The sequence below is a fragment of the Schistocerca americana genome, chromosome 8 (genome assembly GCF_021461395.2).
Source record: "Schistocerca americana isolate TAMUIC-IGC-003095 chromosome 8, iqSchAmer2.1, whole genome shotgun sequence".
NCBI lineage: Eukaryota > Metazoa > Arthropoda > Insecta > Orthoptera > Acrididae > Schistocerca > Schistocerca americana.
Window position 1 is genome coordinate 56,236,552 of NC_060126.1, and position 16,634 is coordinate 56,253,185.

The 16,634-nt window shown below is 42.1% G+C and overlaps 1 protein-coding gene across 1 annotated transcript; it reads left to right on the forward strand.

Annotated features, from left to right (window-relative positions):
• The first annotated feature begins 2,446 nt into the window (after positions 1 to 2,446).
• LOC124545401 lies at positions 2,447 to 14,649 on the forward strand. Its single transcript, XM_047124316.1, has 2 exons — positions 2,447 to 2,546; positions 13,834 to 14,649. Exons 1-2 carry the CDS (start codon positions 2,501 to 2,503, stop codon positions 14,184 to 14,186), a joined length of 399 nt encoding a protein of 132 aa, XP_046980272.1. The 5' UTR covers positions 2,447 to 2,500; the 3' UTR covers positions 14,187 to 14,649.
• Positions 14,650 to 16,634: the final 1,985 nt, after the last annotated feature.

Below are 16,634 nucleotides of genomic sequence, written 5' to 3' on the forward strand. Positions count from 1 at the left end.
AAGGTCCACGATCCTGAGTGTCCTTGGTTCGATTCCGGCGCGAAGCAAAGGGCCTGGAATGATTGTGATTGTCTGATCTGAGCTTTTTCTGGCAAACACTTTGAACATGTCCTTTCTTATTACAGAAAAAGCCAATAGCTTGGCGTGACGGGCAATGTTCACGCGAATGTCTAGTAGCACACCGCGGGCATGATTTCACTGCATTTGTGTGCTGGCGCGGCACACCTGGTTTAGAGCGCGGCGGCAGCTGCGTCGAAGTGCGCGAGGGCAGGTTACCGGGCCGCACAGCGCGTCCAGCAGGCCGGTTAATGTTACACACTGCTGGCGAAGTTTCAAAAGATTCCTGAGCACAGTCAAGTGTGTCTTGTCTATCCAATATGTCTATCACTTGTTGAAGGGAGGGATTAACTAGTTTCAAAATTTGCTCCCGTATGCGAACATCAGAAACGTTCTGTGCAATTGCATCACGTACCATTGTATCTGAATAAGAAAGGCCACAGTCACATTCAAAGGCACAGTCCCTAGTAAGTCCTTGCAATGTTGCTACCCACTCCCTATTAGTTTGACCGGCCGTACGTTTGGTACGAAAAAACGTATACCGTTTTGCAACCACATTAACTGTTTCTTTGAAATAGGCATCTAAAGCAGACAAAATTTCTTCGTATTACAGAGTTGCTACGTCGCGTCGGGGAAACAATTTCACTGTCACACGGTGGGTGGACACACCGACACAAGAAAGCAAAAACGGCTGCCGCTCATTACCTTGAATTCTGTAGGTGGCTAGATGAAAGCCAAACTGTCGGGACCATTCTGGCCACGATTCTTGCACTGGATCGTAGTGCCTAAAAGGCGGTGCAACTGCGAGTTGTGGCTGTGGTAGCGGTGAAGCGGCGGCTGCCACATCGGTTTGAATGGCACGTTGACCCTGGACGAGCTGTCCAAGGGCATCCAATAACGCCTGCGTCTGCTGATTCTGCAAGCGATAAAATTCGGACAGTACATCTGGCGAAGCCATGACACAAGTAAATGTAAGCAATCAGAAAGAACACTTCTCTCGTCGCCAATCTGTTGTGGCGTAACAAGCTAGTTACGCCACTCTGAGAAGGGAGCCGAAAGGCATGCGTACACACACGCCGACTGGCGTCAAGTCTGGAACAGGATAACTATTGAATGGTAGCAAGAAAAGTACGTAGCTGGAATATACTTAACTTTTAATCACTCCTTGTGATACATCTCTCTTGACTATACCAATGAGACTCATAAGATACATGAACTGTTACAATTGGCGCCTTGCTAGGTCGTAGCCATGGACTTAGCAGAAGGCTATTCTAACTGTCTCTCGGCAAATGAGAGGAAAGGCTTCGTCCGTATTGTCGCTAGCAATGTCGTCCGTACAACTGGGGCGAGTGCTCGTCCGTATCTCGAGACCTGCCTTGTGGTGGCGCTCGGTCTGCGATCACACAGTGGCGACACGCGGGTCCGACATGTACTAAATGGACCGCGGCCGATTTAAGCTACCACCTAGCAAGTGTGGTGTCTGGCGGTGACACCACACCTTACATAAAGCTTTCACTTGGCATCTAAACAAGAAATACGAATCACAATTCATGACTGAACGAACCAATGCTCATATGAAAGATATCATTGTTATTTTCGCGTAGCTGTCTATATGTAGGCTACGTCACATGACACCGTTTGAAAATCACGAGTTGCATCCATGGTAGAGGCCTCCAAAATGGCCGCTCCTTGTTGGCAACAAATCCTCACATGCTGTCCCCCCCTCCTCTCCCTTTCCTTCTCACACTTCCTGACTATATTTGTATTTCTTTTCCTGTTTCTGTTGGTTCCACGCACATGGACTATCCTACACTGCTATTAACAGCTGTGCACAACCAAAGCGCCCGACTGCATGCAACTTTTCAGATCATCGTGAATGGAAACGGATCACCGTGTTATTCCCAGAAGTCCACAGTTGTATTTCTGAAGATGGCGGTGGAAACAACAGTCGAAAGTTTTATAATTGTATGTAATGGGACACATTATGGTTAGAAGCACCATCCACCACGCGCTTCACAGTGGTCTGCAACTATGGATTTTGATTTATATGTAGATGTAAGTGTAGATATAGGCTCTTGAGCAAAGAGATTATTCTGTTCATCATGTTGTGTGTCCTTGTACAGTCAAACTCCGATACTGTTAGTTCCGCTGTGTCATCAGCTGAAATTCTGTGTTGGACTATTTATTTTCTGTTCAATACGAAACTTATATAATCTTTTGTACCGATTTAGCTTGGTGCACATCCAGAAGCGCCTGCAAACGGGCCAGTTAATGTTAAATTACTACATGTTCCACGAGTGGCTTTTTATCAATAAGGAGATCTTTTCGCTACTCGAATACATGTCACCACAGGACCAGGAAACGTTTTACTTTGATACCTCGGAGATTTATAGGGTCGACTACACGAGGAACACTGTAATTGGAGCAAAAACATACTTGCTACATGAGGATATGGCAGATATATCTGGAACTCGCAAACGACTCAACAGGTAAGCACTTTATTCTCATTTACTTTTAGAAACGTAAATTTAATGAAATACACTGTAAATGCAGCAGAAATAGTTTTTTTATATGCAGTGAGGGTATGTTCACAGGGTTACACTGGTTGTTTGAAAAGTCTCCCTGTTGTCGAAGGAGAGAGGGTGGGAGGGATTGCCTGTCTGACCAGCAATTTCTGTTTCTAGAAAAACGTTTCCTATAACGACCCACAGGCGCCAGCCGTATACTGTTCGCACCAGGCCGCAGCCACAGCTGACTAGCCACATACCTCGTTACCTTACGAATTACCCACTGTATGCTCTGAACCCATACACAAAACAAACTAGTCATATAATAACCGTTGTTGATTTTAGTTATTTTTGATTATTAATATTTAATAAGTGGTGTTAATATTACATCAATAGTATAATAATATAATTAATGTTAGCATTCATTGTTTGTAATTAATTATGTTCAATCTTGTTAATTATTTATATCAATAATTAATAGATTTTTATTTAGTGCCTGGCAAACAGAACAAACATAACAGAAGGAAAGAATAAAAGTCGACATATAAATAACTAAAAAGAAAAAAAATACTTTTCGTGTGATATAAGTTGAAATTAACCATCTTCGAATTTTTTCCTTCACTTGTACTGTGAAACCTTGGTGTTTGCCAAATTTCATCTTTATACCTCAACGGGACGTACAATGTGGTTTTTAATGAGTAAGTCTGCGAATATCAAAATATGTGACTAAATAGCCGTATCTTCTGATTGGATTGAGTTGAAGCTTACATTTCTTATCTCACCAAGAGATCGTAGTCCTTACATGTGACATAAATTGAAACGTCTACCCATTGCTGAAAAAGGTGCGGAACGATAAAAAGCAACCTAAAGGACTCTCCACGTGCGGCCGCGCCCATGTTTCCGTTGATTTCAACATCAGATGTTGCCATTAGTCTCCCTTTCTAGAGAAATACGTGTGTGCCTAAAAAGTTCGGTGAATACTAGCAGACAACAAACAGAACGAAACATACAAACAAATGTTATTTATTTCCCTTCGAAATAGTCGCCAACCGCTACAACACCTTATGACAGCGTTCGTACAGCTTCTGGAAAGCTATCAGCAACAAAGAGTTAAAATTTCATAGAGTGGCTGAGATACTAGTTACAGCGCTCCTAGCGGCAACCAACACTAACTCGGCCGCCATGTTCTCCTTAGTCAAAACATTAGGAAATTAGGAAAACGTTACTGTTGTTTGTGTTGGAAGTGTGTCAGCTGTTGTGATATTACTGCAATACTTAACTTTTCTAGTTGACTTTTTTGTTACAAAATATAAAGTCAACATGCCTGCAGTGTGTTCAGCGTTCAACTGCACAAATCGCAGCGATAAAACAACAAATATTTCAAATTATAAGTAAGTATATTAGCACCGAAATACGACACACGGTTTTTAATGTTTATTAAAGAGTTATTTGCATTGGAACTGTAATTATGCTTAAGACAAATGCAGGAAAGTAATTTATTTATCGTTGATTACAGATTTCCTTTAAAAGATACGGAAATTACAAAAAGATGGGTTATAAATATGAAGCGAGAAAACTGGTTTCCTACTACAGCCAGTTACCTCTGTTCAGCTCATTTTGAAGAGAAATATATGTACCACACAAATGTCCAGAGGCGCCTTTTGTCAAAAGCAGTACCTACTATCTTTAACTTTCCACCACATTTACAAAAGCAAGATAAAGTATTACGACCACAACCCAGAAAGCGATCTTTCGACAATCTGCGAGATAGTGCTGTTACAGTGACATCATTAGCACATTACTTTTCTTGTAGATTATTATTATTATTGAATTACTATGCTTGTGTTAACTACTTGTAAGACATATTTCAAATAAATTCTCGTTCACAGTGTACTGGTTTTTGAGGCTTTGACTGTTTACTTTGAAATAGCGACAAAAATATCGCATTTCTGCGCCCGTTACTGTTTCTAATAGTTAACCACAACATGTTTAGAAGTTTCACCGTAATATTCTGGTGGTACCTGCTCTAATTGCATTAATTTATGGGCAACAAGTAACGTTATAGTGGATGGACAGACTTATTTGAGTTGCCTTGTAGTGTTATCTACATCGAAAAGTTTAGCCATATTTCGACAAAAACATCCCTTTTTGCTGTCAGTGTACACTGAAATCACTGCTGTCTATTGCTTGTTTTAGAAAAAATAAAGCTAGTATGGGCTATTTCAAGTAAGTCAAACGCAGTTACAAGGGGGCGGGACACAGCAGACGAATGCCTTGACTAAAGAAAACATGGCGGCCAGAACTTCAATTTGCTTCAAACATGGCGGACCTATAGCCACTCTATGAAATTTTAACTAGTTGATCAGCAAAGGCCTCCTGTAGAATCGATTGCAGAACGGTTCTCACACAATCTTTGATGGCACTCACGTTCACCTTTCATGGCCCCCTTCAAACGGGGAAACAGGAAGAAGTCCTCAGGTGCCAGCTCAAGGGAGGACAGAGGGTGCTGGAGAACAGTTACCACCTTCTGCGCCAGGAATTGGCGCACGGATCGCACAGTGTGCAGGGGCATTCTCATGGAGCTGCATCCATTTCCCAGTCCTGTGCAACTCTGGCCGAACCCGCCCGATACGCTGTAGCAATCTGTTCAAAACCGACTGGTAAATGCAGTGTTAATGGCTTGACCTGAAGGAACAAATTCCTAGTGGATGATGCCGTTCTTGTCGAAGAAGGCGATCAACAGTGTTTTCACCTTGGATGTTTGCAGACGGCTTCTTTTTTGGTCGCGGGGTAGACGGTCAAAAGCGTAACATCGATTGCCGTTTTGCTTCCCAATCGAACTGGTAGCACCAGTTCTCATCTTCCGTGATGATGGTGTTGAGAAGCACTGGATCCTGGTCACACAAGGAAATGAAATCACCAGTAGTTTCCATCCGCTTTGCTTTCTACTCCCGTCTGTGAGCTTGTGCGGCACAAATCGGGGGCAGATCTTCCGCTTACTCAAATCATCGCGGACGATGATGTGCACCGTGTCCTTGCTAATTCCCGATTCTCCCGCAGTCAAAGAGCCCGTCGCCGATCTTGTGCCAGCATTTGTCGCACTTTCTCGATCTTTCCTGGTGTTCTGCTTGTCGATGCCCGACCTGAACGTGGTTCGTATTCAGTTGTTTCCTTTCCTTCACGGAAGCGTTTAACCCATTCGTAAACACCTTTTCTGCTCATGGCACCACTCCCGTACACCTTCACTAACATTCCATGTGTCTCCGTTGCAGTCTTTCCAAATTTGTAACAGAGCTCGATGTTTACACGTTGCTCCATTGCGCTGGACACTTCCTCACTGACTACGTTCACCTGGTCGCAGTCTGTTTACACAGCCTGTCACTTGCAGTGCATGCCGTGTTTCGGTTCTCCTCGAGTCTCTGAAGACCCATGCCCATGCACACATGATCCAAGTTGCCGTTCAGATATGGCACCGTTCACAGAACTTTTTAGACACACCTCGTACGCTACACCATTGTTTTTCGATTTGGAAGCCATGTTAGAAGATACGCTTTGCTCTGCTCTTATGTTTTCCGTTGTGTATCTATGAGTTTAGAGCGTTGGTTTGCTTGTGCACTGAGGTGACAAACGTCATGGGACAGTGATACGGCCGGCCTGTGTGACCGAGCGGTTCTAGGCCCTTCAGTCTGGAACCGCGCCACCGCTACGATGGCAGTGGTATCGCGTGCACAAGGTATAAAGGGGAGTGCATTGGTGGAGGTGCCGCTTGTACTCAGGTGATTCATGCGAAAAGGTTTCCGACGCGATTGTGACCGTACGACAGTAAATAACACAGTTTGAACGGGGATTGGTAATTGGAGCTAGACGCATGGGACATTCCATTTCGGAAACCGAAATTCACGCATTACCTCTCACCATAGACAACGCATTGGCCGATGGCCTTCATTTAACGACCAGGGCAGCGGTGTTTGCGTAGTGTTGTCAGTGTTAACATACACGCAACACTGCTTGAAACAACCGCAAAAACCAATATGGAACGTACGCCGAACCTATCCGTTAGGACATAGCGGTGAAATTTGGCGTTAATGAAACAATGGCAGCAGACGTCCGACGCGTGTGGCATTGCTAACAGCACGACATTGCCTCCAGCGCCTCTCCTGGGCACGTGACCTTATGGCTTCGACCACAGACGGCTGGAAAACCATGGTCTCGCCAGATGAGTCCCAGTTTCAGTTGGTAAGAGATGACGGGATGGTTTGAGTATGGCACAGACCCCATGAAGCCATGGACCCAGGTTGACAACCTGTTAACAGGGCACTGTACAAGCTTGTGGTGGCTCTGTGATGGTATGGCTGTATTAGATGGAATGCACTGGGTCCTCCGGTCCAATTGAACCGATCATTAACTGGAAATGGTTGTGTTCGGCTACCTGGAGACCATTTGTAGTCATTCATGGCCTTCATGTTCCCCAAAAACGATGAAATTTTTAGGGATGACAGTGTGCCCTGTCACCATACCACAATTGTTAGCGACTGGTTTGAAGAACATTCTGGACAATTCTAGCGAATGATTTGGTCACCCAGATCGCCCACCGTGGGACGTAATCAAGAGGTCAGTTTGTGCGCAAAATCCTGCACCGGCAACACTCTGCATTTTTGCGTGGGACTTCCAACGACTAGTGGAGTCCATGTCACGTCGAGCTGGTGCACTACGACAGGGTGAAGGAGGGTCCGACGCGACACTCGGATGTATCCCATGACGCTTCTCACGTCACTGTAAAATTTTTCGTAATTTCATTTGTTGCTGTTTTGACATTCTCGAAAGTTATTGTCCCATAAAAAGTATTTTGGTACTGGAAAAAACAAGTTATTTGGTAATCGGGTTATTTCGCTAGAGAGTAGGGACTGTGCAAGAACATCTAAAAACCGACTAGAGATAGGTCGACTTCATCAAGTGCCTCGAGAGAGAAGCTCAAAAGTTTGGAGACCTAGAGTGACACTTCTAAGAAAACTGATGAAGACATTATAGCTGAATGTAGTTCCGCAATTGCTGAAGTGAGTGCTTTGTGTTGGTTTCTAAAGGATGTTGCTGTCTGTGCGCTCTGTAGAAAAGGTGGCACTGAAATTGTAAAAGATCCTGAAGGCAGCAAATGTGCGGCCAGTATGCTTAAGATGTTTTGTGATTTCTGTAGAGTAACTAAAACTGGTTATTCTCCAGGACTGTGCAAAGGAAGAGCTTATAACTCAAATATTAGACTAGCTTATGGAAGGAGAAGGTTAGAACAGCAGCCTGAGCATTTTGTGCTATCGTAGATTGACCACCACCTCCAAGACATGAGAAACACCGTTACCACTTGAAGGCCATAGTCTAGTAAGTACCACTTCTATGAAGTAACCATCGGAAGACACTTGGTGTGCAATTGGAAGTATCTATTTAATATTGATACTCTTATTTAAAATATTTGCACACCAAAATCAAGACCACGTCTTTGCGTAAGAGGAAAATAATGCAGTACCTCTCCTTGGCGTAGCTATTACTGAACTCCAGTCTGTTACCGACGAGGTATCTGAAATTGAAACGTCCCTTTGAACAATTATACATGACTGTGCTGAAACTGACACAATATTTTTGGCGCAACGCAATCTGACTTTCAAAATTCCCTACAAAAGAATGGCCCTGACTAACATTAAACTATACCTTTCACAAATCACTAAATCACTTACCTCACAAAAATCTTCGTTACTCGAACTACTGCAATACAGCGAGCGCCACTACTGTCAGCTAAATAAAAGATTCAAACTACGGAAGGCACTAACTACTGATAGGCATAGTTAGCAAATGAAAGATTTTTATAGAGAACAAACAATGTATTTACCTTAATAGTCATAATATATATAGCAGTTCACGACAAATTTCAAAACTCCGCCATCTCTCTCCCCACATCCACCACTGCTGGCGGCTCACCTCCAACTGCGCAACGCTACGCACTGTTCACAGCCAGCTGCCTAACACTACAATGGCGAGTATTACAACAATGCAAAGCAGCCACAGACTGCACACAGCACAGCCAGTGATTTTCATACAGAGGTGGCGTTACCAATTAAAAAACCTAAACAGCCTACTTACAAAATGACTTAGACAATATTATTTCTTTGACCTAGAAAATTTGTTTTCGCATCTTTCCCACATATCTGGACAACAGGAGCCCCCATCGCGTTAAGTGGAAGGTGGAGATTAGCTGCCGTATTGTGGGAAAATCGAATATCAGTGAAATAATAATTTCCTCAAATAAAGCAATGGCCGTGACGCAGGTTCGTGCTACTCATCCATCCTACACCTATCACTACGGTCCACAAACTGCCGATAATAATACATGGTGACATGAAGAGAAAAATTACTAGAATGATGCTCACTCTCATACCTTGAAATTATAATTATATTCTCCAATAATACAGGGTGTACATAAAGTCCGGGAACACTTTCAATTATTTATTGCACAGGAACCAAATATTGTACAGATATCATACATATGTCGTTTTGAAGTTTGATAATTTGCCGATAGTCACCGCTAGTCGCAAACATGGCAAGTTCATGTGCGGAGCGAGCTTTCGGTGTGTTGCAGTTCGACAAAAACAAGCGTGCTACAGCTGTTCAACGGATGTTTAGAACCAAGTACAGTTAGAAGCCACCATCAAGGAAGGCCATTTACCACTGGCACAACAAATTCTGTTACGACGGGTAGCTTGTGCCCGGCAAAGAGAAGCGGACGTCCCAGTATGATTGAAGTGAATGTGGAGCGCGCACGAGAGACTTGGACATGTTGCAGCAACGGCTGATGCCTCAAATGCAATCGGATTCTCCGTTCATATTTCAGCAGGAAGGAGCTCCACCCCATTTTCATCGTGAAGTTCCTGGGTACCTGAACACGGAGTTGTTTCATCGATGGATCGGCAGTGCTACAGAGGGGGACCTGTTTCATGGAATGGCCTCCCCGATCGCCAGATCTCACTCCGCGTGACTTTTTTCTGTGGGGACACATTAAAGATCTGGTGTAAGGACCTCTACCACGTGATGTAGCAGATCTCTGGGAGAGAATACGGGAAGCGACTACCACAGTCGACGATGCCATGCTGGAACGGGTATAGCAAGAATTCGATTACCGTATTGACGTCTGCCGGGTCACTCATGGTTCGCATATCGAATGTTTGTAAAAAAAATTTCAGAGTTTCTCTTGAAAATGCAATATGTACGACATCTGTACAATGTTTAGTTCTTGTGCAACAAATAATTGAAAGTGTTCCCAGACTTTAGTACACACTGTATTTCTACACTTTCCCTGTCCCTTGACGTCAGTTGCTACTGAAATCTGGTCCACATACGTTTTATATTTACTGGCGACTACAACAATGCTAGTTGTTGGATAAAAATTACTCCCAACCGTTCTCCCCCACGTCCCGAACAAGAGCTTTTTACCCTTTGTTCTTTTCGTATTATGATAAGTTTGTTGAATAATGCCGTCGCAACGAAAGAGCTCCTGCCTCTTCAGCTGTTTACATAAATTATCGTTGGAGCACAGGTCTTGCTTGACGTAACATTATTAAACCCATTTATAGTATTCGAAATATATTATACAAAAAGAAACAGCGCAGAAAGGGACCGAAGGTGGCACTAACACAAGTGCGAATTTTGAGGGGACGGGGCAGAACCGGGATCACGTCACTGACACAGCAACATCCATAGAAAAGGGAACGCTGATGGGCATCCAAAGTTTGACAAAATATTGCTACAATGTTGGAATGGAACCTGAGGTAGTTCTCAGAAGCTTTCTAAGGTCAAAAGAGAATTGTGGTGTAAGTTATGTGAAGTTCCCTGGATATGGAGACTCGAAAGGATTTGTAAAGTGTTGTAGAGTATACCGTATGAGAACACTGTAAAAATTGAAAAGCTGAAGCGTGCAAAAAAGTCTAGAGACACGTTTACGAAAACTAATAAAGTACATGAGAGGCAAAGTTCAGTGCTGGCTAATCCGTGGGTGGTCGCAGACGTCTCACTGTGGAATAGGCCGACAAGCTGCGACTCTATTATGACTTGCCATGGAGTGGAACACAACGGGGCGTAGAATATCGTCGAGGCATCACTGTGCTGTGAGGCTGCCGCAGTTAACAACCAAGGGGATCTTGCTGGGAAATGAAATGGCATTCCAGACCACCACTCGTGGTAGTTGGACTGTATGACGGTCGGCAGTCAGTTTGGTATGCCACCGTTCTCCATAGTGTCTGCAGACACGTCTTCACTAATGGTCGGGGCTGAGTTCAAAGTGGGACTCATCACGGAAGACACCACTACAGACGAGCTGATTGGGGTACAGAGATCAATGGAGTCGGTGCAACGAGCGCTTTCAGCTTGGCTCCCTTTCTGTGATCCTTGTGATTACTGTAGGACCAGTTGCATTTCGGATCGATGGTGACAGTGAACCAGGGACTCTGAGTGCCCCTCTAATGACTGATCGGTCCTCACGTCCTGTCGTCTCTCTAGGTCGTCCGCTTCCTTCTCGACTCTGTGTTCGGCCGTGGTTCACTCATTCCTGCCAACACGGTCCAACAGATGCATCGCTCCTATTCAAATGTCAAGCGGTTCGCCGATTACTCTAACCAGTTTCTTTGAACCCAACTACACGTCGTCTCTCAAATACTGACATCTGCGTATATCATTCACGAGCTTGCCTTATCAGGCATAGATACAGTCCAAGTGAGTACACGGAATGCAATTCATAAAGACTTTATGCCCTCCGGTGTAAAATTGCGCCGTCATACATTGATCCATCGACTGCCGAAGTTTACAGTTTTGTATTTTCCGTCGATACTTCTATGAATAGATGTGTGTCACCAATTTGAGTTGCTCTTTCGTGATGCATCCTTTTTTGTCGTAGAGAATATTAGAAGCACTAGAAGTGGATCATAAATTAGATCCATAAAGGAAGGAAGATGACTGTATTGACGTAATATAAATTAATAAACATATGTCCATCAGCCTAGGCTTGGTACTGAATGAGCAGACACAGTTCCCTAACTCGCCACTTCTAAATACTACTTATAATCCCATCCAGGCCATATTGTAAACTATCCTTCTTACTCACATGCCTCATTTTCCTTTATTTCACTTACTATAAGTTCTCCTGTTGTGTTAACCCTTTACTCTCTCAGATAGCACGAACATTTTCGAACTCGCTCTCCAACGCCAGTTGTGGTGGAATTCTTCTATACTCCACCTACCCTCCTTAAATTGCCAAGCGTTACCGCCTTCTGTGTTTGTTGTTGACACGTGTTATTGATAGGTGTTGGAGTCTCCCAGACCGCGCCTCGTGAACTAGGTACCTGTTTTTTTCAGTACGACACGGTATAGTATAAAATTTGTTGGCACAAAAGCGTCATTTTTAACTTCCCCGAGTCTGATGAAATTGTTAGTCAGTCTATGGAGGGAGGTGTCAGTGGTATAGATCAAGAAATAAACGAAAAAGTCGACGATTTTACATTCTCCAGTGATCACAGTACTGCTATCGAACAAGAGTATCATTCAGAGGAAGAACTTCAGGAACGCTGTGCTGGGGATCTCTTCAATGAATACTTAAAGTGTCTGCTAAAATCGAATGTGTTCTAAGCGATGATAATAAAAATGTAGTTCCCAGCAATGGATATCAATTACACAGACTTACTTTTGTACCTATCTGGTAGAATTTTTATGCGCAAATTTAAACCCTGGAATTCAGTTTTATTTGGAAATTTACTTGCTATAGACATTATCTAATTTTTCAGTACTCTCGCAATATATTTATGTGTACTATTTAAAAGAACCACACAAAATTGTGTGCTTTTGTATGATAAGTAGTAAAACTCTGCAGACCTTGTTTAGTGCAATCAAATAAACTAGAAGCATTTAAACAACAGGTAAATAATCGTAAAAATAAGTGTTATATAGCATAAATTAAGAACTTCAACTGATTTTTGCCTTAAATCTCGGTTTAAATATAGGGATCCCAGAGACCCCACCTCGTGGTATACGTTACAGAGAAGTCACATAGCGAGTTAAGGGTTAAAAAAAAAATACTTTGCATAACCACAGCTGCTTCACTTACTTGCTTAATCGCACTAGTACATCTTATCTGTTTGTACTTTAGGACGAAATTATTTTTCTCAGCCACACGTTTGGAACACGTTACCCGAGTTAATTTTGTAATGTAGTTTCTTCAATGAACAAGTTTTGTAATTTGTAAATAGTTCATTAGTTAATGTGTCACATGTTTTACCTTAGTTAATTAGTCTTGCATTGCGTTTACAATGAAATAGACCTTCATGTTTTGTTCCTAAATCTAACGTTAACAACTTCCATCTCTGGAAATGGGGATACTCCGCAGTTTAAAATCTTTGATCTAACAAATTTTCACTGCACCGCATCCTTATCTTTGTTCCTCACGATAGCGTAACATCCTAAAACCGTTTTGTGAAAGAAATACACCAGTGTTTTCTGTGTTTTCATCCGTAAACAACAAACATATCTCTGAATTGAATTTCCTGAGAATGAAATTTTCTGACATTTTTTTTATTTTACACAGAAAAATCTAGAGTCTGAAATGTTTCGGAATGTTGCAGTATACTATTTGAAGGAATGTAGAGAACAGAGACTAACGCACTATCAACAGGAAGAAAATAAGTACCGATTAATTACCAAAAATTTACCTAAACTTTGATTATCGCATACAAACATTTATAGAATAAAAACTTCTGGCTTAAATGATACGATTGTACTGTAGGCTTTCCACATGTTCATGTTGTTAATGTGTAGCTAAAGCTTCAAGCATAGAAGTAAGATAGTCAGTGCGTAGATTCCAAGTATGGACTGGCAAATAAAAACCTAATTTACGGATCTTCAGAAAAATTTAGTAAAGTCAGTATGATAATTAATGTGGTTAATCGCGTATTAAAGAGTTCGTCAAGAAAAATGCCTATTTTTCTATAATTCCCATCCTACTAAGAGTTCACATTCTTTGTTACACTCTTGTAAATTAAGTATAGTTGTCAGCATTTTTTATGCGTTCGCAGTACCCTTTTAGATGGACTTATTCCTGCTGCCATAAAAGCCTATAGCCCTCCAGAAGCACAGTGTTCGGCAATAGAGCACGCAGTCGTTCAGAAGATGGCATAATTTTTGCAACACCTGTACGGTTCTGATGGAGTCGACACGCGATTGGAAACAGCTGTTCGGCTTGTTCCAGAATGTACTGGCTGCACTGCACGGCTAAGGCCGTGTTCTACGCCTTCCCCCTCTGGTTGCTGTACTCGTGGTCCGGGCCGCTGCTGCGGGCGGCTGCCGCCGTCTTCGGGGGTCCTGGCTTCAGATCCCTGTCCACCGGCGCCACGTCACTGTAACGGCAGGCCCGCGTCCATCCCGCTGTCACCGCGGAAGACCGCCCATGTTGGCGAAGGGTCCACGCCGCTAGTCATGAGAACACCAACAATTGAGAAGAAGTCTCAGCCACATGTGCATTACACACATTTTCATACTCCTTTCCATCAATTTTTTGTTTATACAGCTATACCACTTACTTCTAATAATCCATACCCATAAATCAAAATTATCAAATAACTAGAGATTCCCAGCAACATATTTGTTACGTGGATATTTACAGCTGACAAATGCCCATTCTCGTCAGCTGCAACTTGTATAAATTAGAATGTGGAACTATCAGAGTGGAGAATAATTTCTTCATTCATAACATGACAGACATTAGCTCAATTACCATTTTAATTTGTTTTATTTATCTTGCACGCGACACAATCTGGCAAAGTAATTCAGTGGGGAATTACTCATCTGCGTTTTTTTTATATGATCACACCTAAGAGGATGCTTCTATGAGCTTCTACAGCTTTCGGGTATTTCCACCTTTATGTAAAAAAGTGAAAATCACTCTGTGGTGTTTCCTTTGATATGGCCACTATAAACTATTAAACTGCGTTGTGCTACAGACTATCACTTTCTCAGCGAAGGCATCTTTTAATAAGCAAAAAAGAAAACAAATTATTTTCTCATATTACACTTACATGAAAAATTTGTTTCTACACATTAGTGTTTCAATTTTATTTTATTTAAAAACATTGTCGATACTTCTGAATAAATGTTCTAATCCACATCAGGTTTTTTCTTACTTTCTTTCAATGCAAAAAGGTCTTCAGTTCTGACACAAAATGTTTTTATTCTGTTTGTTTAACCTGTTGTGTCTTTCACCATTTTGTTGTACTTTGAGACATGTGTTCTGCTTTACATATGTGTGTGGTAATTGGTGATCTTCTGGTCGTGTGAAAGCCTCAAAACGTCCGTAGATCCGTGGTGAGGAGATCCTTGAGGTTACAGAACATCACAGAAAAATAAAACTACGTAATACATACGCACAAAACAACTGAAATTGTAATATCCAAAGTGCTGTTCATTTTTAAAGTTATTTAATAATTATATAGAATATTATCTTTATAATACAACTTTCGCTGGTGGGCTTAAAATTAAGAAATTATAACACAGCCATTATTTTTGTAATTTAAGTAAAGTCATTTATTCAGTAGAATGAAACAGTCGATTGTGGAAAAAATCTAGATTTCGTGTTATTAGCCCACGTATAGCAATAGTGGAAAAGATGTTTTTGTGCTAATGGGACTAACGTCAACAGCAAAGAATTTACAATCATTAAAGAAATTTAGTGTTACTACTAAATACAGAAGCAATAAATTCAGTATCATGAGGCAAAATAGCCTGTGTATCCATTTGTAGACGAACACAATTTAACAAAGCTTTAACGGGTAACCAGTCAGGATTAACAGCATCAAGAAGTGTAGAGCAACTGAACTCTGCTCATTCTGGAGTTTTCAGGATGGTTCTTGTAGTCTATCTTGATGCCCACTACTTCAGGCTGTGACAGTTCCTGTCCATTGTGCACAGAGTGCAATATGTGTATGTCTACTACGTAACTGTACCTGGCTTTCAGACAATGCTGCACAAAGGCGAAGTAAGTTTCCTTCAACTTCCATCCCGTGTGGTGAGCCAATGTTCGGAAGAAAATTAAATATTCAGAGACCACAAGCAAAAATTGGTTTAATCACCAAGACAAACTCTCCCCAATGAACGAAAGTGCAATCCATAAGATCATCTGGAAAGAATGTGGCTCGTAATATGTACGAAAATCACATAGGACAGCGTGTAGCCCTCTGTAAGAGCACAAAAGAAATTAGAAGATTCGCAGAAACTGACGCTGCTTGAAATACTGGGTATCAGATTTTGCCATGTTTCCGATGATCTTATAGTATTGACATCATCATCGTTTTGGATCTGAGGTTCGCCACGTCAAATTACACGAAACATTCTTGCAGTAAGTATGAGGAAAACATATAAAGATACACATATTTTACATGCCTTGAAAATTAATCTTCTCAATAGTTCAAAGATAAAATTTCAACGCACGTACGTATCCTGGTATCGGCGGATAAATACGATATCACAATGCCTGTGATGTTAATGAATAAGATGTCATGTTCCTTCGGACGTTCCTGCATGTCCGAAGTAACACAGGATCGTAACTCCAGACAGTACAGACACTGCAGTATCGTAATTCATTCGCTCGCATTGGTCAGAGAACTTTCAATTAAAATGTCTCCTCTTTATGGGAATATACATAATGAATTTATGAGTTCCTCCTGTAGACACATGGCTGACGACATATGGATGTTTGGCTCTGGTTGTGAAGCGTGCTCGGATAGCCTAATGCTAAGGCGATCGCTAGCAATAAACACTCGAGTCCCAGTCTGGCACAAATTTTCACTATCGTCATGCCATTGTACTTGTGCTGGTTGTCCAACTTCGCGAGTGCGGCTACATTTCGTGTAGTTGATGGCGGCTCAAGTCGCCGCAGCGCCTGTTCCTTCGGAAATGGATGCGTGTCGAACGGATCACTGCATCGTATTTCTTAACAATACAGGCACTCCAATATCGGCTTTATCCGCCGATACCAAACAACCACTTTCAATTAAA

Excerpts from the sequence above, each read along its gene's own strand:
- LOC124545401 (XM_047124316.1), top strand. The coding sequence starts at position 2,501 with ATGAGGATATGGCAGATATATCTGGAACTCGCAAACGACTCAACAG. Across the intron at positions 2,547-13,833 it reads ACTCGCAAACGACTCAACAG|AATGTACTGGCTGCACTGCA; the intron begins GTAAGCACTTTA and ends GGCTTGTTCCAG.